The sequence below is a fragment of the Cyprinodon variegatus genome, unplaced genomic scaffold (genome assembly GCF_000732505.1).
Source record: "Cyprinodon variegatus isolate N-32 unplaced genomic scaffold, C_variegatus-1.0 Scaffold31, whole genome shotgun sequence".
In the NCBI taxonomy this organism is placed as follows: domain Eukaryota; kingdom Metazoa; phylum Chordata; class Actinopteri; order Cyprinodontiformes; family Cyprinodontidae; genus Cyprinodon; species Cyprinodon variegatus.
The window spans coordinates 1,834,273-1,854,854 of NW_015150484.1; the positions used below are offsets into that span (position 1 = coordinate 1,834,273).

Genomic DNA, 20,582 nt, shown 5'->3' on the forward strand with positions numbered 1-20,582 from the left:
TGTGCAGCACCTCTATGCAAAATTATTCCAATAAAAAGGATTGATAATTTAAAGTGGGATGTCTAAAGAAAGAAGGAAAATAGAAGAGATGTATACAAACTATTAGTAAAAAAAAAAAAAAACATTTCCCTGTACAGACCAAATCTAGTATGGTCCATACAGATGCTGCAGATGAAGTATTCCAAACTAAATTTTCTTAACACATAGCACTGATTTTGCACTTGCCGAAGGGGTTAAAATATATAACATAAGAGAAAAAGAAACAGACAGATTCACACAAATACTTTTCATTTTATTGGTTACATAGAGTTGAAATATAACAGAGCAGCTTTTAAGGGGATGGAAAAAGTTTATTCATCGCTGGCGTAGTCACTAGGATTCTTCTTCTTGCTTTGCTCATGAACACTGTTGCCCCAGCTGTAGGTCAGATACATGAGGACCATGGCTGTAAAAGAAATAAAATTAGCAAATGTTAAGTCCTTGGTTTTGATACAGCCAGATATTCACTTTGTCTTTTCTAAACGCTAAACATGCAGAGAGCAAGGAGTTCCTAATCCAACTTAACAGAAAACACTGTATATACACATTACTAGTTCAAATTAACATGTAAAGACTTAAACATTAATGTCTGATAGCGTAGAACCAATAACATGAAAATCAAAATGGGTCAAATATGAACAGTATAACAGCTAAATCATTTAAGAACTCACGAGGGGCAACTTTGAAGAAAGAGGCTGTGAATCTTCTCCACACGTTTGGGAGACCCTTTGAGAAGTAGTTGGGGAAAGCCCTCTGCTCAAAGGGCGACAGGCTGTATGTGATCACATGCCTGACCTTGGCTAAGTCTCCAAAGTGGCGGCCCATGTTCACCAGAGAGCAGATCTGAAACATCCCAAACATACAGAAATTATAAAATATGTTCTAAAACTGAAATAAAAGTTTAAGAAATATACTTTACTGTAGGGAATCTTATACATAATAGTAAACAAAGCAAACAGTGACTAAAATGTTGGTTCCTTGAAGCCTAGTAATTAGAATTAAAGTGATTGGCTAATTTTTTTTTCTGGTAACATGTATAAAAAAAAAAAAAGTAATTTTATGAAAATCTTGGTAAATAATCAAAAAAAGAAAAAAAAAATACATTAACAAAGCTTACTTAGTCCATAAAGTAAATTAACACAACAAAACCAAGAATCAGACTCCAAAAAACTAATTATCACTTAACATCTAAAAAGTCCCCATTAACCTAATTTGTTTTTGACAAGAATCTAAAACTACATTTAATCTAACCCCAGCAGAAACTTGAGTCATTTATGCTGACATTTTTCCTGTCGTTTAAATACTTGGTTCGCCTTATCCAGATATACGATATGATAAAACTATATATTCTCTACCCTTAGCTTTGCCTGAACATGACTAATTAAACTCTTCTTGAGAATAATTAGAATGCCATCTTTTGTAACAATACTAGCAATCATTTTTGCACCTGCAAACAATTTCCTATTAACCCCAGAGTGCCTTGTTGACATAGATTATCAGATGGCTTCTTTCAGTACTGATCTTTTGCCAAAGCAAAGTAAAAATGATCAAAAGGCCAAACCTTCACAATAATAATAATAATTTAAAAAAAAACTAAGAGGGAAACATTTTTTTCAAGTACATTAAAATGTATTTGGGCCTTCTCTGTAGCCGGTCCCAAACTCTGGAATGATTTGCCACTGTATATCTGTACATTAGGCAGGCTTCCTATCTGACCATTTTTAAATCAATTTTTAAGTGTCATCTTTTTTCTCTGGCGTTTAATACTCAAAAAGATATTGGAGTCTGTCGATTTTATCCTTTTTAAATTTAATTTTCTAGATTGTTTTAATTTTATATTCTTTTATTAATCTTGGTGCATTTAATAGTGTTTGTCATTTCTGCTTTTGCGCAGCAATTTGGTCAAATTAGTGTTTTTAAAGTACTATATAAATAATGTTTGATTGAATCAAGGGGGATAAAATCTAATTTTCATTCAGGGATGATTATATACGTGGCTGGATTTTTTCTTTATAACAAAAGCTTTGATTAGGACTTATTTTTAATCGACACCAATCTGACAACTGTTTCAAAACTAAAGTTCCCCAGCACCAAGTTGTTAAGCCACAGGCCAATTGCATGAGCAAACAATCTGATTAATTAACCAGCTAGTATCACATTTTACGATCACTGTAAAGAGTAAAAAAATAAAAAGGAATACAATTCTGCCAAAAAGCACTTTAATAATGTAACTTCATAAGTGAAAATTTCAATAAATGTAATAAACCATATAAAACTTTTAATGTATTTTAGTATAAGTAATTGCTTTTCCTTTTAAAGTGGAAACCATTACACAAGATAAAACAATGTAGAATCTTATTAAATCAGTTTAAGTGTTAAAACAAGGAAGCCAGAAAACAAAGCTACAATCTGCCAATAGTGTCAGGGAAAATGTGTTTAAATATGGAAAATGTGTTTAAATATGAAAAGTATGCAATCTATATATAGATCGGGAGTATCAAACTTGATTTAATAACTTGTATTTGGGATCTTAGGTTTTTGTTTTAAACTTAATTTTAAAGACACCTCTGCCTAACTGAATATTTTCACAAAAACTACATTTTAATGTAACAAATGCTAGTACTTGCGCTGTGGTTGCCTGTTATAAAGTGTAAAGGTTAATATTAAAAACCAAAGCAACCAAGCTAAATGTTAGCAATACAGTAAAAGTTAGCTCGAACGGCTAAAGCACAAATATCTTTGAAACCGTTTAAACCCCCTCCCGGAAGAAACCTCTGTGTTATGGGATAAGAAAATGTATCTTATCAACAGAAAGTTTTGATGCTTGAAATATATATAAGGAAAAAAACAAAGGAAAATGCGCATTTAAAACGATGACATTGAGACTCACCGTTCGGCCTTTTCTCAGATGTGATTTCCTAAGACTTTTCCGGTTCGTTGTCCTTCCCTCTTGTGTGTTTGAACACTTGGTACAGCAGCGCCACCAAGTGGACTGGAGGTTACATTGCAAGATAAAGCTTGATCTTTTATGGCTCAAATTTTATTAGAGACTTTACAAAAGTGTGCTGGGTGGAAAAAGGCTATCTGCATTTCAACTTTTTTGTAAGGGTAAAGCATTTCAACCATGCATTTCTATTAGTTTTAAATATTTGTAGTGTGGCATTATTGAAACGGCACATTTGCCGTTGCATTAGAAAACTAGGTATATTTACTTGTTGACTCAATTTACACTGATCTCTGTCATAAATGTGTTACCATAATTATTCTTTAGCTCAGGCAGTCGATAATGGATAAGTAATTGAAAAGTCTTACCTTACAGTGATAGTACTTAAAAGAATAGAGTGGAAATATCCTTATTGTCATGCAATGGAGAGATTTGTGTAAAGAAGGCAAAAGACAAAAAAAAAGTTAGAAAACAAAAAGTTTAGGGAAACTTTACTACATAAAGAACACTGTACTGGTATAAAAAAGAAATTTGCATACTTAAATTAAAGGAAATGTAGAACAGAGTAGGTTGGTACAGAATAAACATGCAAACCTATGTATAAAAACAAACAATTTACAAGAATGAAAACAAACTACACAAAAACAGCACAGAGAAATACTGACATGTTGCAAACAGTGGTGTCCATCAGGTCCTGGGAGAAAGGATTTGTAACTTTGATCTTTTGCGCATTGATGATGCAGCACAATCACTGAATGGGCTCTCCAGGGGCCCGCTTCACAAGAAAGGTTTATCAAAGTCAGACTCGATTCTTTAATTCTGAATTCATCTGGCCTGATGTTGGAAACAAAGTTTTCAATTTAAGAAAGGCTGCTGTGAGTTAGTTTAGTCCACTCTGAGTTTTAACATGTATGAAAAGCCATTTTCAGTGGAGCCCCGATTCGACGAGTCACCATGACAACAAGCAGTGACTATTTCACACCCATTGAACTAGATTTTAAAGCAGAATTAAAATGGAGAATGTGTTTAAAAATACGAAACAACACTACACAGCTGCAAAGGAGCGGTAGATGGTGTTGGGGAAGATTGCTGCTTGAGTTAATGTGAAAGTTTATATGTAGTCCTGTAAGGCAGGCTGTTTTGATGTTTTTTTTTTAAAGCACTCTCCTCTGTTTTTCCATTTGTAGATCACTAAAAACAGGATTGTTCCTGGTAAAAAAAAAAATCTAATTACTAGTTCAAGCTGTATCAAAAGATTTTCTAAATTACATTTTTGCAGTAGAAACTGAATTTCACATATTAAATACACAACATTTTATGTATTTAATTTTATATACATAGAAATGTTTACACATTATAAGTGGCTATTTTGACATTCTCAGCTTGACTGAATATGTATTTATATCTGAAATACATTTCTTCCTAATCAAAGTTATGCAAATGATGATCAGTAACAATAGGAATATGGAGAGCTGAAATTCATTTTATGACACCCAGAATGTTTATTAGAGATATAAACAATGTCATTTTGAGATGTTAATTTTATCATGGAAAAATTTTATATGTACACAAATATATACTCAAACTAAATACCTACCATAGTTTATTCTAACCATGACATTACAGGGAAAACTGGTTTATTGCTTGAATAGTAGATCAATGTATTCAATTTAGGTGAAAAAAACTGGCAGCAGCTGAAGATGAAGTATGAACATGTTGTGCAAACAGGTGGGACCTGTGCATCATCTCATGGGGTTGCTCTTCATTTTGATTCCATCTTACATTACACAGTAAATACTAAGAGGCTGTTTGCAGCCACTTTGTTGTATGTTATCTCAATGTCTTATTAGTGGTCATTAGTCCCATAGAATGGCTTCAGATTGTGCCTCCTACCCAACAGTAGGCTCAGTAGTTTGCTATCGCCAAGTTAATCCTAACCCTAAAGTTATTTCTTCCCCCCCCTGTGGAATTATTCTATTTGTGTGCAATCTGAAAATAATTTCAGTAGTTCATCCATTTAAAAAAAGTAGTAAATAATTATGCAGATGTCGCTCATATTAGACCAAAAACAAAGAATCTCATGTCCTGTCAACAGTAATTTTTAATCATTTATTTCTCTATTCCCACTGGATTAAATAGATCTCAAAGTATTTGATTAAAAGACTCAGAGAAACATATTTTTGCATATTTTCCATTTAATTTTTTCCCCACTTTTCAGAGTCGGCCACACATTTATTTCATTTTGTAGGTTCGTAAACAGAGCAATCAATTCATCCAGTTTGCATAAATAGCTATGATATGCATTTAGTCACATTCAACCGGTATAAATACAAGCATATAGTCAGATTAAACAGGCACTTTGACGATAAATATACACCGAAACACTGACAACGTTCATTCTGTAGGTTATAAAGGTAAAGACTTGCATTAATCCCCGGGAATAAAAGTTTATGTAAAAGGTTTGATAAGAGTTTATAAGTGCGTTTTCCATTTTCTTTTGGAGATGAGGGCTATATAAAAAAAAGAAAAAAAAAGAAATTTGTGTTAAATTAAATAAAGACAGACAACACACACAAATGAGCAAAAGTCAAACTAAAAAGCAATCATACTTTTTGTAGTGCATCAAGTCAACTATATTAACAGTAAGCTGAATAGGAAACATTTTTACCCTCTTTCTAAACAAAAAGAAAAAAAAGCCACAATCCCCTTTCACATGATAAAATACTTCTCGGTTAAGTAAACACAGTTGCTCGTGAACTTTTTTTTTTTTATTGCTACATTTTTTTAACAGGTCTATGAATTTAGTGTGGTCAGAGTTGCTAATAAATGGAGATGGTCCAGAAGAACTAGCCTTTGCCATAACTGATCAGCGACATGTACACCTGGTAGCAACCATGTCCTTAAACTCCTTGTAGGCGTAGGAGCCGTCCTCCTCAAAGATCATGACGCTGAGGGGGCTGTAGTGGGAGGGAACACAGGACGGTCTGGGCACAGATGAGTCCAGCTTCTCATAGATGATGTTTTGCACCATGGTGTGGACGGGGGACCCGTAGATGAAGCCCATCGTTCTTGGGCAGATCCCCCTGCAGTACCTGGGGTTGTACTTCGGTGGAAAAACAATCCAGTGATCCAGCTTGAGCTGGCTGAACCGCACCCTGAAGTCGTACAAGGCACAGTCCGTGGTGGGGAATTCAGAGCTGGATTTCAGCTCTGGCAGCTGTATATCCACACTTTTGTCTCCACGCTTGCTAATTGAAGATTCCCTCCTCCATCTCTTGTGTCCGTTCCTTTGTGCAGATTTCAGAACGTGCTTCTGAAACGTGTTTGTTGCAGAGTGCGGCCATAGATCTTCACTGGAACTCGTCGCCGACCTCTGGTTTGCCACTTTGCTTGTGTCGTTGAGATACAGAATAAGAGGTGGAGACCTCATGATGAACCCGAAAGGACCTTTGGAACCATCGCTCTCAGTCTTTTGCTTCTCAGGGCACGAGATGTTAACAAGAAGGTGGACATTTCTCTTCTGCATTGGTTGGAGAAACTGGGTAATGTCCACTTCCACCCAGTTTCTGCGCCGCCTGCTGCTTGTGCTGGCTGTGAAGTTCAACGTGCGACAGACCCCGGCACACAGCTGGCACTCATTGGACCGCTCATGCTCCTTTATGCTCAGGTGACACTCCGGGCTGACGGCTGACGGGCCGTTGAGGTTGAAACTGTACAGCAGGGATGACTTCAGGAGCTGCTCATTTCTTCTTACTTGATCAAGGCTGTAGAACAAATCCTGCGTAAAACTTTCTGAAAAAGAAGATAAGATCCAGGTACTGAACTAAGCTAGTTTCATCAATTTTTTTATTCATGGTAAAGTGTTAATCAGTACTCGATTAACACTCGATATCAAAAACCACAAACTACCAGGTTTCTGATAGGGATTCTAAATTGACAAACAAATGCGTCTATACAGTAGCAGCCATTCAAACAGGCCCTTCCCAGTCAAACGCCGAATGGCAGCCAACTTCCAGCTACTGGAGTAACCCCCTATTTATGGAAATATTTATCTGAAAACAAAGCTGAAAGAAGCCTACTCACTAGCTGGTATGACTTCTATAAATAAAAACAGCAGCTAATAACAGCTGCTTTGGAGTTCATGCAGAGTAGGATCACAAACAACCTTGCCACCTCCACCAGGATGACAGAGCCGGTTTAATTACCCCTTGTCATATCAGCTAAAATAAATTATGAAATGCATTGAAAATTTCTCTGAAAACAGTAAAAAACTCCAGCAGCTGATACTGCAACTGAGCTCATCCAGGGAAGATAAACCAGCTAGCTGTGCAGATGTTTTCTCCCAGGTATTACTTCTTTGTATTAGTTTGTTGTTCTTGCTTCTCAGTGGTTTTCACTGCAACAGAAGGTGGAAGTACAACGATCTACAGTTTTTCCATTGTTTCAAATTCCACCACTGACTAAGCGTTTCTGGATCGGGCAAAACCTGCAAGGCTGATAGGTTTGTTGTCTTTCAGCTACTGTGATTAAAAAATGGCGACTCAACATGGCGTCTACCATTGGGTGCACCCCCCCATGCATTTATAAACTACTAAGTCTATGATAATGCTTTTAATTTTGATGGGATGTTTAGAGACGTTGGTAGAATATGCATTTGTCATAGAAACACTTGATGTTTTTCTTTAAAGGAGAAGTAATTGTTACACACTCTCTCATTAAGAAAACAAAAACTATTTCTCTCTCCAGCTCTTTAGGTGGTTGTAATGTACTTAATGTGTCACACGGAAGGTAGCCTTCTCTTGCCAAAGTTACATTTAATTTCTGTACAATTGACTCAATTTCAAGTAAGCTTTCAAGCTTAGTGTAAATGAAAATCGCAGTCACATATTGGTTTAAAAAAAAAAAAAGCAATTTAGGTTTTTGGCAAAACCCTTCAACTCTACTTTGATGTAAAAGAAAGAAAAAAAAAGGGCATCCTTTAACCAATCACAGAGCAAATGTTTGTTTCTGTAGTGTTCATAGCATATAACAAACAGAAGATCAGGGGCAGAGCTAGATGGGGGGCCAGGGGTGGTCATGGCCACCCTTTCCCAATCATTGGCCACCCCTGTGGCCACAACTACCATTTATTTCCCTCCAATACAGATGGTGACAACTTAACCAGTGGCATTTTAATTTTCCATATATTAACAATTACTCAACAAAAACACTGTGGTTAATTATGCTCATTATTATACTAACATTAGAGATAATAAATACAGAATTCAAGCAGAAATAGATTTTGTGTTTAATGGGGTAAAGAGAAAAGTAATCTAGGGGTCTTCAGTGAAATCATAGATAAATAACTATTTTTATAAAAACTTATTAAATAATCAATTTATGTAGATATTAGTACTTGTAAAAATCAATTTTATGCATAATGATTACTGAGAAAAGTAGGTAAGTAATGACAATGGAAAAGATGTTCGCCCAGAACTCAAACCTGAAAGTATTTTATCCACTAAACCTTTTATCTAGAAAGCACAAATGTTTGAATATATTCATCTATTTGCTAGCAAAGGCTGTGGGAAAATATAGTTTGTCTTTATTTAGAAAATATTGATGTTTTGCTCATTAATTTTCCTGTTTTAACAGTGTAGATTTACCCTGAGGCTTTGGTGCCTATCTGCTTTCGCAACACAGTCTCACTCCCAACTCGTCACATATTGACGTTTTTCCAGGTACCCTCAGCCCCCTTGGCGTCAATATGTGACTTGAAGGGTTCTCTCATTGAATGTTTTACCGTTCCCTAAGCGTCCGATATTTACGACTTAGGAACGAATAAGATGACGTATCTATTTTTTTTAAAAACCTTTATTTACAATGTATGTGCTAGTTTGAACAGGATATTAATAATATTTACTACATAAAACTTTAATTTGGTATTTAAAAATAACTCAGTAAAATATAAAACCGGTTTTTGTTGTGCTTGTTGTTGATTTAAAAGCCTTTTTTTTTAGCTTGATTTAAAATCCTTTATTTTAAATTTACCAATTTAATTTAAGTAAAAATAAAAATGATTTTCTTTTGTGATTGCATGCAAACAGTTCTGTGCCTGGCCACCCTTATAAAAATTTCTGGCTACGCCCCTGCAGGAGATGTCAAAGTTTAGTTGCAATAACGTTTTAAAATGCATTTCAGTATAATGAAAATTGGAAAACTTGCCATCTAGTCGGATTCTATGAGTTATAAAAAGTTTAAGAACCCCAGATCTACTGTAAGGAAATTGAGCCATTATCTGTGAGTTTTATAGTCCTAAAACATTGCTATAATAATACAAATATAAGGTCCAATCACATTACATAAGCTGCTCACCTTTGTTGCTTTTTGCATGACATTCATCTTGGGGTTTGATCAGCCTGATGGTGTTGTAGACATTTCCTCCATCGACGCTCCTCTGCATCCTTGAGGACTTCTTGTAAACTTCCGTCAGATATTTCACGTACCTCTGCTCGGGTTTGGCCTTTTTCCTCTGGCCTGAGCTCAACCTGGACCCTCCGTGCTCAGACAGAGCTTTGAGCAGCGGGGAAAGGATGCTGCTGTAAGGGTAGGTCAAAGCGCTCAGGTCGTAGAGCGCATCGGAGGGTCCGAGCAGTGGGAGGCTGCAGGAAACCAGCTGCAGGAGCAAAACGGTACTGAAACAACCAACAGCAGCTGGCATCAGCGTTTGTTTTCCCATCATAAACAAGAAAGACGGTCAGAGAAAAGCAAGAGAGACTCTCTGCGGGGAGAGAGCTCGTGGAAAACGGAAACACGCAAGTGTCGCCGCAGATCAGCGCGCGCAGGTGTTCCCAATCATCACCTGGCTCAATCAGCCACAAGCTTTTCCCTTTTTGAAGAAGCGCGCCGACATTAATATGAAAAATACAGATACATATGTTTTATCTGCACTTGAATTGGCGTTAAAAGGAACTTTCAGAAAGATAAGTTTGAGAAAATTTATATTTTAAATTGCCTCAGAAAACAACTCAGAAGTCAAGTGCGTTTTGTCTTTTATTTTGAAAGACACAGATTTAAAAAATATTCTTTCTTTCCCATATCTACGGAAGAGGATTAGGGCCACTGAAAAAAATAATAAAAAAGTGAATTGATTTTTAAATTTTATTTCAGTTTAATATGGGAAAATTCAGAATTATGAGATTAAAGTCAGAATTCTGAAAAAAAAAAAAAAGTCAGAATTCTGACTTTTTCCCCCATATTAAAACTGAAATAAAATGTAAAAATATGTTAACTTTTTTTTTTCCCAGTGGCCCTAATCCTCTTCCGTAAATATCTGCCTTCAGACAAATGAAAAACACATCTAGGATCTTCATCTCAACATTTTTTTTATGTTGATATATATAATGATGAGAGGAGAATATTTTGTGCATAAAATGTACTGAATTCCCACAGCCTTGCATGACATCTTCTTGACCGAGGAAGATTTTATTTAAACATTCTCATGCCAAAAGATCCATGCACAAGAACTGACCAGAGAGAAAACGCAGATTCAATCTGGACACAACATGTTTTATAGAGTTATAGATCACACAAATAAAACATCATCGTCTCTAAGTCCATTGCTCAGACAATGAGCACATCCTCTTTTTTTTCAATATTTAGAACTCACCAGTCTACAGTTTTTTTAAACACTAAAAGAGAGAATCTGTCATCAAACCTTACCATCCCTTACCATCACCCTAATCTTTAGCTGCCACCAACGATTTACTTTCTGATTATAGTTACAGAGATACTTGAAAAGAAAATGAAAAAAAAAAACCAACTAATTATGTAATATATTAATCCCTTTATTGTCCAACAATGGGGAAATTCGTTCTCTGCATTTAACCCATCCCCTTGGTGTCCTCTAACCATCTTTGGTTTTTACAAAAAACTGTTTATTACTTCTGTTTTTAAACAGAGGTTAGAAACACCACTGATACAGAGAATCTATTTTGAACTTGAGCGCCAACAACTCCTGCAAAATAAAATCCACCCAGAGCGTTAAAACCTTTACTTGTTCAATGAATATAACTTTTACATTTTAATAATGAATGTATTTTGGTCAAAATTAAAGAAACACCTTTATTTTCTTTTTTAAACAAACAACTTCCCCATTTTTACTTCAATAAAATATAGGTTAAAGAAAAAAAAAATATTTGCAGAAAAATTATGTAAATTGATGAATCATGATATAGTTTACTTTAACTTTAGTGCCATGTTGATTTAGAAATTATATACAATTGTAGAGTACCCACTGGTGCCCATAATGCTCCTTTTTTATACCCATTATTTAAACTTTAAAAATAGGTAATGACAGAAAAAATAAAACATTAATACAGATGGTATATATATTGACAACAGTTAAGTCGGGGCATACTTTACCATTCCCTTATCTCATTTATTTTAATTTGTAAAAAACGTAAACACTGTCTTGTCCATGATCTTATCTGCTCTTTAAATGGATCCTTCAGAAACCTCCTCGCAGTATTCCCTGTTAATCCAAGTATTATAACCAGAACTATTAGAAAAATATGCCACTATTGCACAAAACAATGAAAAATTATGGTTATTGAATATAAAGAATAATACAGGCTTTTATTCTTGACATCCACTTGAATGGACAGATAAATAATAATTTGATACCATATTTCAATCAGTAAATAACCAGACATACGCAGTTTAGTTTATTTATGTTACTATATTAAAGTACAATTTAAGTATCTTAATAATCTGAACTTCTATCAAAGATGGTTTCTTTGTGTTTTAGTTGATTATATTTGGAATCACATCTGGTATGTAGTAAAAATAGAGGTGGTCAGCAGCACCAAATTCCTGGGGCGTGCACATCACAGACAACCTCAGATCATTTTGACCAGCTGTCTAACTGTGTGGTGTGGAGGCTGTAGCTCCACAGACTGGAAGAAGGTGGAATAAGTAGTGAGAACAGCAGAGAGGATCATCGGGGCTCCTCTGCCCTCCATTAAAGACATTTCATCCCAGCGCTGCGTGTCCCGAGCACGTAACATCATCAATGACCCCTCACACCCCCACCATGGACTGTTCTCCCTGCTGCCCTCTGGGAAGAGGCTTCCCAGCATTCAATGCAGGTCCAGCAGATTCCAACACAGCTTCTTCCCCACCTCATCAGACAGCTGAATGTTGAAAGAACTCTAAATCATGTCAAAGACTCTGCATCAAACTGAAAACATCCAGCCCAAAACACTGCATAAATGCATCAGATTTATTCAATGCATTTTTTGCACCATGTTTTTTCTTCTCCCACACTGTTTGCATTTGATCACAGCTGCACTTTAGGAAATGGAAATGTTATGAGAGCTGCACAATACGAAACTTTGTTTTGTATGCACCCTGTATACAAAATGACAATAAAAGTTGCCTAAGTCTAATGTTGGAGCTATTTATTCTTTATTTCTTTATACATTTGAATTGTGTTAATATATTCTTAAATTTATATTTTTAGTATTATTTACAGATCTTATTTGCAGATTAATATTTGTTGATTCTGATTTTTATTTATTCATTTATTTTGTTCTAATTTAAGACAGGAAGTAATGTGGATCAGTGCACTTTCTATAAGTGTAGGGGCCTGGGAAAGGACCAGCAGGCATTTTGGGTTTGAGGCCTATGGTTTTTACCAGAGCAAGAGAAGTAGCAGAAGGAACAAAGAAAAGCTTGAACTCTGTAACTGTGGCTGAAGTAGGAAAATAAAACCATCCAGAAAATCTAGATCATCAAGTTTGGACATTGAACCTTCTTTTGGCTGCGTACAGATACTTGACCCCAGTGCTGGAACCTTTTTTGGATGTTTGGCTTGACAAACAATCGGCACTTCATCTAAACTAACATAAATGATGCAGGATGCTACCAATAACTTGCAAAATATGGGGGAAAGCTACATTCAAGATGGCAGGCAGGGCTGTTTTTTAAATGTGGCAGAGATCCACATTTTTATCTTAAGTTAGATTTAAAAAACACACTTAATTTTCCTCTTGCTTTACACTGCTTGTGTTGATCACATATAAAGACAATCTCAGTGGAGAAGTTTAAAGGGTTTGAATTCCATGCAAGACACTGAATTGTTTTGGTTTATCATTTACAGAAAAAAAAAAGAAGTCAATATTTAAACAGTTTTCTCACAAAACAAATAAATAAAAATCTCCAGGTATGGTATTTCTTTTCTGACTTTGTTATGCTTGATGTAAGAGCAGTGACATGCAGGGGGGGGAGCCAAAACGCATGCTAAAGTGCCCTTTCGGGAGCCGAAGCTGTGCTAAAGGGTCCTCTCAGGGGCCAAAATGCATGTCAAAGTGTCCTAGGACTCACTATATGCGCCCTTTTTGTTCGTTCTGCCCTTGCCCTTCAAATGTCTGTGCATACCAGGAGTATTTTACAAACTCTAAATTACTTCAACCTATTGTGAACTACCTCCTCTTAAACTTTGGTTTTGGATTTCCAAGCCTTTCAGTGTAGATAAAACAAGAGTGGGTAATTTTATTACCTGAGTTGATTTAAGGGTTCGTCACTGTTTAAATAACAAACAAAATCTTATCAATTTCTAACCTTTGGTGGCCTGGTAATCCATACATTGTCCTTCATCACATCTTCATTTAAGATAAACTGTGACATATGAGGTGTTGCTCTGAACTGAGGTCACCTAACAGCAGAATGTGTCTGTTCAGCGTTTAAGTTTTGTCAGCTGGAGCTTTTTTAATGCTGAAGCGTTCCTTATGTTGAAGAAAGTGGGGAATCTGCAGCTTTGTTGTCTCCAGTGACGCCACTACAACATATATGATCATTTTGGGATCTCATCAAGACGGAGTCTTATTTGATACAGGAGAAAAACAGTAAAGTTTCACCTTTTGTCAAGGTATCTGGGAACCTAGATTTGTGTGCAGTGGATCTCAAAATAAAACAACATTAAACACTGCTTTTTGTTTAGGTTGTTATTTATTAATGCTAAATATCACACACATATATATATATATATATATATATGCAGAGGTGTCAAGTAACGAAGTACAAATACTTCATTACTGATAGTGATATACACACTTGCTTCGTCTTTTTAACAGCCTAAACAAAAAAACAGTTTAAGGCTGATATATTGGTGCACAGTAAACAGTTGGGTCTTCTGCAGAGGTGACAAGTAACAAAGTAAAAATACTTCATTACTGTACTTAAGTACACTTTTTAGGTATCTATACTTTACTCCTTTACTTATTTTTCTTCCTACTTCTTACTTCTACTCATAACATTTTCACACAAGTATCTGTACTTTCTATTCTTTTGATTTTTAAAACAAACGTTACTCATTACTCTTGGCTTCGGTTTAATATTTATAAATATTTATTTCACGTCATGTGCTCCATCCAATGCAGATCATTGGCTCCATCCACATCAAGTGAAAACTAGTGTGATTGGATGAGTCATATAACGCAAACACTCATTGGTTAGCTAAAGGAAATCATCAAAAGCAAGCAGGTATTCTTCAAACTGCAAACGTGAATTATCTATGCCATGCTATACTTTGAGTAGATTTTGGAGCACATACTTTTTCAATTTTACATAAGTAAAGAGGTTAAGTTGATCCTTCAACTTTCAACAGAGTGTTTTTAAACTGCAGTATCTATTCTTCTACTTAAGTAACAAATGTGTATTTTTGACATCACTATATATATATATATATATATATATATATATATATATATATATATATATATATATATATATATATATATATATATGACTTTCATAACATTTTAAATCATATTGAAGGAGCCATTTAGTCTGTGTTTAGGTATGGGTTGTTTCGGGTTAATTTGATTTTGGGGGGTGGTGTTTTGTTCAGATTGAGACACTACCCTATTCTGCTCTAGCACTGGTGGCGGTGTTGAGGGGAAAGCTATAAAGGTGAGAGGGCAGAAAGGGTTTGGGTGATGGGAGGTCATACGGTTTTTACCTTTTTCTTTGGCACACAATAGTCTGGGTCCCATGGTTAAGTTCTGTCATATCCATTCCACACTCTCCATAATTACCTGTCCATCTTACTTGCTGTAAATATGTATTGTTTGTTCATTTACAAACTGACTTCAATAAATGGGAACGCCCATAACTTATCTCCCAGTCTGGAGATCATCTTGTAAGTATGATTCCCCGCACCCAGAAATGATTAAAAAGTGGTCGATAGTCGGTACACGTTTGTTTTAGTGCCTTACACCCTCATTATTGTTATAACTACCTCCACAGACAAAATCCCCTGTTTTACAAACATGTCAAAGTATTTGGGGTTTTAATCTTGGCTTAAAGATGGTTTCTCTTTAATAACTAATTTAATGATTGTCTTTTCTAATGGTACCGTTGTGTAACAGTCTCCACAAAAGATTTTTTACTTAGTTATTACTTAATTCAGTCTAATATAGTGAACATTTTTTGAGAGCGGACATTGTTTGTCATTCCAGAAAAAAACTGCTTTGTTTCCTGCAAACTACAAAGAAGGCATTGTTCTGCTTCTGCTTTGATTGTGACGACATTATCCATGTCTCTTTTCAAGTCATCAGGGAATGATTTTCCGGGTAAGCAAAAGATAAAAATTTATTTTCTTTTTCCTGTGGACAAAACAACACACGTAACCACACTGTTAAGAGAAGGGGAAAATCACTGCATTACACATATCTGGTCTGGTAGTAAGGAGTAAGGAGAACAGAACCAGTCACGTTTATTCAATTATCAAACACTTTTAACTAGGAAATGTCAAGAAACCCTACACAAATTTGCATTTACACAACAGTTTATGATAAAAAATAACAAAATGATAAAATGCACATTTATCAATGTTCAAATGTATAAAGAAACAGAAAATCCTATGTGTTTATTGAAAGACAAAAAACTAATTTCTATTGAGAAATAAAGTCATATTGGTTCAATCTACAGAACAAACATTTCCTCAGAACCAACCATCAGGAATTGATCCTCTGAGTCAAACTTTGGCTCCAACACACAAGAAAACCTTCCCTCTATATGGGGGCATTATTGTTGCAATATTATTTGTAAATGTGTGCCCCCATACCTCTAAATAGAAACAGGGTAAAAGTTGCCTGCCATAACCTTTACTTACTAAGTCCACTTACTAGCTCCATTCGTCTCGCTGTTGTGATGTGATTAACACAAAAACAGTTTTATTCTTAACCCGAAAACATATGTTCAAAAACCCGGACGTGAAAATCCATACTTCGTCACTCTGCTGTTTTTTATGGCCAGTAAACAGAAAACATTAACAAAAGATTTTATAAAACCAAAAGGCATGAAATGTTATTATAAAGGTAAAAAAAAGCTATGATTAGTGCTGACCGGTGCTGAGTATTAAATAAAATTAGTATTTAGTTGGAATCAGTGGTTAACTGCTAATCTTAATACATTTAAATTACATAACTACTTACTACACCAGTGATACACTGTACAAAGCTGTATAACACAGCTGACATTCAGTGTATTCTCATTATGAGTTTGTATGAAATCGTACGAAAAGTTATGCACCGTGATTTCGTACGTTGTTGACGTTTTTTTCGTCGTATTTCGTCGTAGTTGTACGTCTTGCCTCGAGACAAGATATCCTTGCGCATGCGCATCTTACGCACCATTCAATAACATAGAATTTAACATACAACTAACCCTGACCCGAACCCTAACCCTAAGATACAAAACAGCAAGAAACGTAGTTAAAGACATGAAGAAGTAATTATTGCACTGTTTTTCCCAGTTTTACGTCCGTCCGCGGATCTGCTTTTTTCGTCTGTCTGCCTGCGCACTGATCTGTTTTTTCGAGGAAAAACATCCAAAACGTACAAAATACTGTGCATAACTTTTCGTACGATTTCATACGAACTGATAATGAGAATATGTTGTGACATTTGTAGTCCAGGTTTCAATTTTATAAAAACTACAGTAGGCTGGATTTCAGTAGAAAGTTACACCAAGAGTTTAAAAGGTTACAGTTTCAAAACTACCATTTGCTCAACATATTTTTAAGGTTTAGAGTTATTTTTTTGATTTACTAGAGATATGCCTGCAGTAAGACAGTTTTCTCCAGATATCAGATCAATGCAGCGTTTCTCTTTTACAAGTTTTTTGCTGTGAACTGCCTCTTAGAAGCCGCTCAGTGCCATGTCCGTCCATTACTGCAGGATGACTACAGGAGCAGATTGCTGGACAAATTAGGGTGAGTTCATCTTCAAGATCAGATAATCTCTCAGCATTCGTTAACAAACCTACATGTCTTATGTTTCTTTCCTAAGTGAGGGTGAAACAGTTTGCTGATGGTGTTGAAGCCTCTTCCGTGCTCCTTGTACTCCTCCTCCTCCGTCTTCTCTCCGCCCTGCTGCCCTCCACCCAGCAGGCCCCTGACCTCAGCTGATGCGCCCTTCCCCAGGTAGTGAAGCGCCTTCTTGCCGTCGTTGTCTCTTTCATTCACATTGGCTCCATAACGCTGCACAAGAGCAACCACGACCTGGCCGTGCCCGTGCATGGCTGCAATATGCAAAGGTGTGTACCCTCCATGTGACTTGCTGTTGACATTCACATACGTGCCTCTTTTGCTGGAAACATCCATGAGTTTGTGAATCATGTCACAGCTGCCGTCCTTTGCAGCCCAGTGCAGGGCAGTGAAACCTGACATGAAGTCCTTCCTCTGTGCTAAGCGTGTGTCCTGCAGAAGTAAGCCATATATTTGCCCCCACAGCCCAGCAGCACACTTCACAATCCATTCATGAACCATTGGCTCCAACGGCACAGACTCATTGAACTTGGCCTCATTGGGGTTCTTGTTTAGGGGCCCCACTAGGGGAGAGCCCTGATTGGCCTCTGTGTGTCTGGATTTCCAGCACTGGGGCTCTTTTATTGAACTCCTCTGCTGAGATGAGTAGGAAGAAAGAAGCGGGAGGGAGGAAACTCTGATGACTGGTTTGTTTGGGTTTCCATGCTGATCCACCTGGGAAGGTGATCCATCCTCTGCTCCTGCTGCAGAGTCTCTCCCCGGGGATCTGACCGCTATGACAGCGAACACAGCTCCAGATTTACGCGCTCTGCTCGGCTGATCCCCGGAGATATTCAGGACTTTAACCATGGTTGAATCCGCGGTGGATAACGGCCTGCTTCCCTGCAAACCCCCCTCTCTGTAGTTCCTATTATTATCACTGGGGTTTGGAGCGCAGAAGCTCTGCTGGATGCAGCTCTCCTCCTTCACAAAGTCCTGGTACCTCTTTCTCACCACCACGAACTTCACTTCGTCGATCTGTCTGACCACAGCGACGCTGTTCACCAGCTTCTTGAACAGCTCTCTGTTGTGCTGCTTTTCCGCGGGGTCGCCCCTGTTAATGAGGCTCCTGAAATGGTTCACCAGCTCCGAGTTTCTCACTTTGCCTCCGCGCTCCAGCAGAAAACTCAACACGGATTCCTGGCTCAGAGCCATGTTGTTTTTATTCCCTGGTGAAAAATACAAATAATAAAAAAAGATGCAGGTGAGAGATGAAGTGTCCGCGCTGTCCTCTGTCTGTTGTCCAACCTGCTGCTTCCGGCGCGTCGCCAAAATCCCTCCAGCCATTTAATATGCAGACACTCCCCCGTCCAACGGCTGCGCAGGGGCTCCTGCTGGGGAATAACACTGCAAAAAATATCTCAAAATGAGTAAAAATAGTACTTACCCTTAATTTGAGCAGGTAAATAAGATGATTTGCCAATGGAATGAGTATTTTTACTCTTAAAATAAGGTATCCAGATATTATGCGCTTCATATAAGACAATGCAATTGTTTTTTTCTTATTTTAAGTGCAAATTGTCTTGTTCCATTGGCAAAGTGTCTCGCTTAAATACTTAATTCAAGAAAAATGCACTTATTTTAAGAAAAAAAAAATGACTTATTTAGATGAAATTTTTGCAGTGTATGAAAGAAAAAGAATGAAGTGTAACAAAATGCGTAGTAACAAAATACAACAAAAAGTGGTGTGTTAAATTCAGTTTGATTGAATCATTAATATTAACACTCTTTTATTCAATTAACTCATATATAAACGTTTTAAAATGGATAAGCAACACAACAGGCCTCTCTCAAATTTAAATTCAATTCAGTTTATTTCTATAGCACCAATTCACAAAACGTCATCTCAAGGCACTTTACAGTTCACCAGAACTGTAAAGTCAAATTGATTCAAAGTTTTCTATCTAAGGAACACCAGTTGATTGCATCGACTCAGACTTCAATGCAATCCCTCACACTAAGCATGCTTGTAGCGACAGTGGAGAGGAAAAACTCCCTTTTTACAGGAAGAAACCTCCAGCAGAACCAGGTTAGGTGTGAGCGGCAATCTGCTAAGGCCGACTGGGGTTCAAGGAGACGGAAGTAGAGATACAAAAAGTAACTGTAAAAGGTGGCCCCGTCAAAGGAAACACGCATCCAGGCAGACGAGCTCTGAGCCAGCTCCCATGTCAGAGGATGAAGAGAGCACATCCAGTCAGTCACAGTCAGAGAAAAAAGGACTAGACTGAAAAACAGGCTAATCTCCAACATCTGTTGACAAAGGTGTTGATGGCAGTTGATGGCAGCAGGCAAAAAGACCCTCTCATTGTTATTGAATTATAATTTTTTTATCGGAATTTGTTTGCATTATATATTAATGAAAACAAACTAAAAAACAAATAAGTGGCATCTACTAGATATAAAACCAAGAGAATTACCTTTTTAAATATTGCAACCAACACAACAAAGCTTTTTTTCTTTAAATGCATGCATCCATACATGCTTCAATTACAGGGCTACTTTTCCATTACAGGACAACAGAAACAGGGCAGACAACCATGCAACCATTCACACACTTAGGCAAAAAATTGTTAAAATTGATATTATTAACTGGTTGTTATATAGAGTTAAAATACAAATATAAAAGTTATTCAAACCCAAGCTAGTATTTTTTGTTATATTAAAATTTAAACAAATTTTTTTTGCAAATAATACATCTATCTTGGGGGGCCAATGCCATCCCTAGCCAATAATTGGCCCCACTGTGGCCACGCCTACTAGTTGTTGTTTTTTGCCCTACCATTGTGGATGTATTTTCACCACCTCTCGAAAAAGCTGTTTTCCACTAAACCAGAAGATGGCAGCACTGATACCATCATGTGGAAAGTTGTTTTTTTTAACTGTTTTGGAATGTGGAAATTCCTATTGTGACATTTTAAAGTTAGTATATTAACCAAAAACTGACAAAAAATGACTGCAAAATGACGGATGATGTCAGAACACGCTCCGCTTTGTTTTTAAAAGATATAAATATAAAGAATATAACCGTGGATGTCAAGGGGACAGTGATTCGTCTCCATGTTCTGAATGCTGGCGTACCATAAAGAATAAATGATGAACAGTTTAGTTTGTGCCTTCAAGTCGTTGCCCATAGAAAGACGTTACCTGGATATAACCTAACATGATATCTTCAGAACAGCTCCAAATGACACAGAACTTATATGGGTTAGTAGAACATGGTGTAATAACGTAAAATCAAGTGCCCAATGT

At 36.6% G+C, this 20,582-nt stretch overlaps 3 protein-coding genes across 3 annotated transcripts; all 3 read right to left on the minus strand.

The window, feature by feature from the left end:
• Positions 1–271: 271 nt before the first annotated feature.
• On the minus strand, positions 272–2,987 carry LOC107101648 (cytochrome b-c1 complex subunit 8). Its single transcript, XM_015400642.1, has 3 exons — positions 2,930–2,987; positions 711–882; positions 272–445 (listed from the first exon to the last, which is right to left on the minus strand). Exons 2-3 carry the CDS (start codon positions 862–864, stop codon positions 351–353), a joined length of 249 nt encoding a protein of 82 aa, XP_015256128.1. The 5' UTR covers positions 865–882; positions 2,930–2,987; the 3' UTR covers positions 272–350.
• Positions 2,988–5,693: 2,706 nt separating this feature from the next.
• On the minus strand, positions 5,694–9,704 carry gdf9 (growth differentiation factor 9). Its single transcript, XM_015400664.1, has 2 exons — positions 9,338–9,704; positions 5,694–6,775 (listed from the first exon to the last, which is right to left on the minus strand). The coding sequence occupies exons 1-2, from the start codon at positions 9,702–9,704 to the stop codon at positions 5,850–5,852; spliced, it is 1,293 nt and encodes a 430-aa protein (XP_015256150.1). The 3' UTR covers positions 5,694–5,849.
• Positions 9,705–16,807: 7,103 nt separating this feature from the next.
• On the minus strand, positions 16,808–18,610 carry sowaha (sosondowah ankyrin repeat domain family member A). Its single transcript, XM_015400887.1, has one exon. It carries the CDS (start codon positions 18,486–18,488, stop codon positions 17,271–17,273), a length of 1,218 nt encoding a protein of 405 aa, XP_015256373.1. The 5' UTR covers positions 18,489–18,610; the 3' UTR covers positions 16,808–17,270.
• Between the last annotated feature and the right edge of the window lie 1,972 nt (positions 18,611–20,582).

Excerpts from the sequence above, each read along its gene's own strand:
- LOC107101648 (XM_015400642.1), bottom strand. The coding sequence starts at position 864 with ATGGGCCGCCACTTTGGAGACTTAGCCAAGGTCAGGCATGTGATCACA. Across the intron at positions 446-710 it reads TTTCTTCAAAGTTGCCCCTC|CCATGGTCCTCATGTATCTG; the intron begins GTGAGTTCTTAA and ends TTTCTTTTACAG.
- gdf9 (XM_015400664.1), bottom strand. The coding sequence starts at position 9,704 with ATGATGGGAAAACAAACGCTGATGCCAGCTGCTGTTGGTTGTTTCAGT. Across the intron at positions 6,776-9,337 it reads TCATGCAAAAAGCAACAAAG|AAAGTTTTACGCAGGATTTG; the intron begins GTGAGCAGCTTA and ends CTTCTTTTTCAG.
- sowaha (XM_015400887.1), bottom strand. The coding sequence starts at position 18,488 with ATGGCTCTGAGCCAGGAATCCGTGTTGAGTTTTCTGCTGGAGCGCGGA.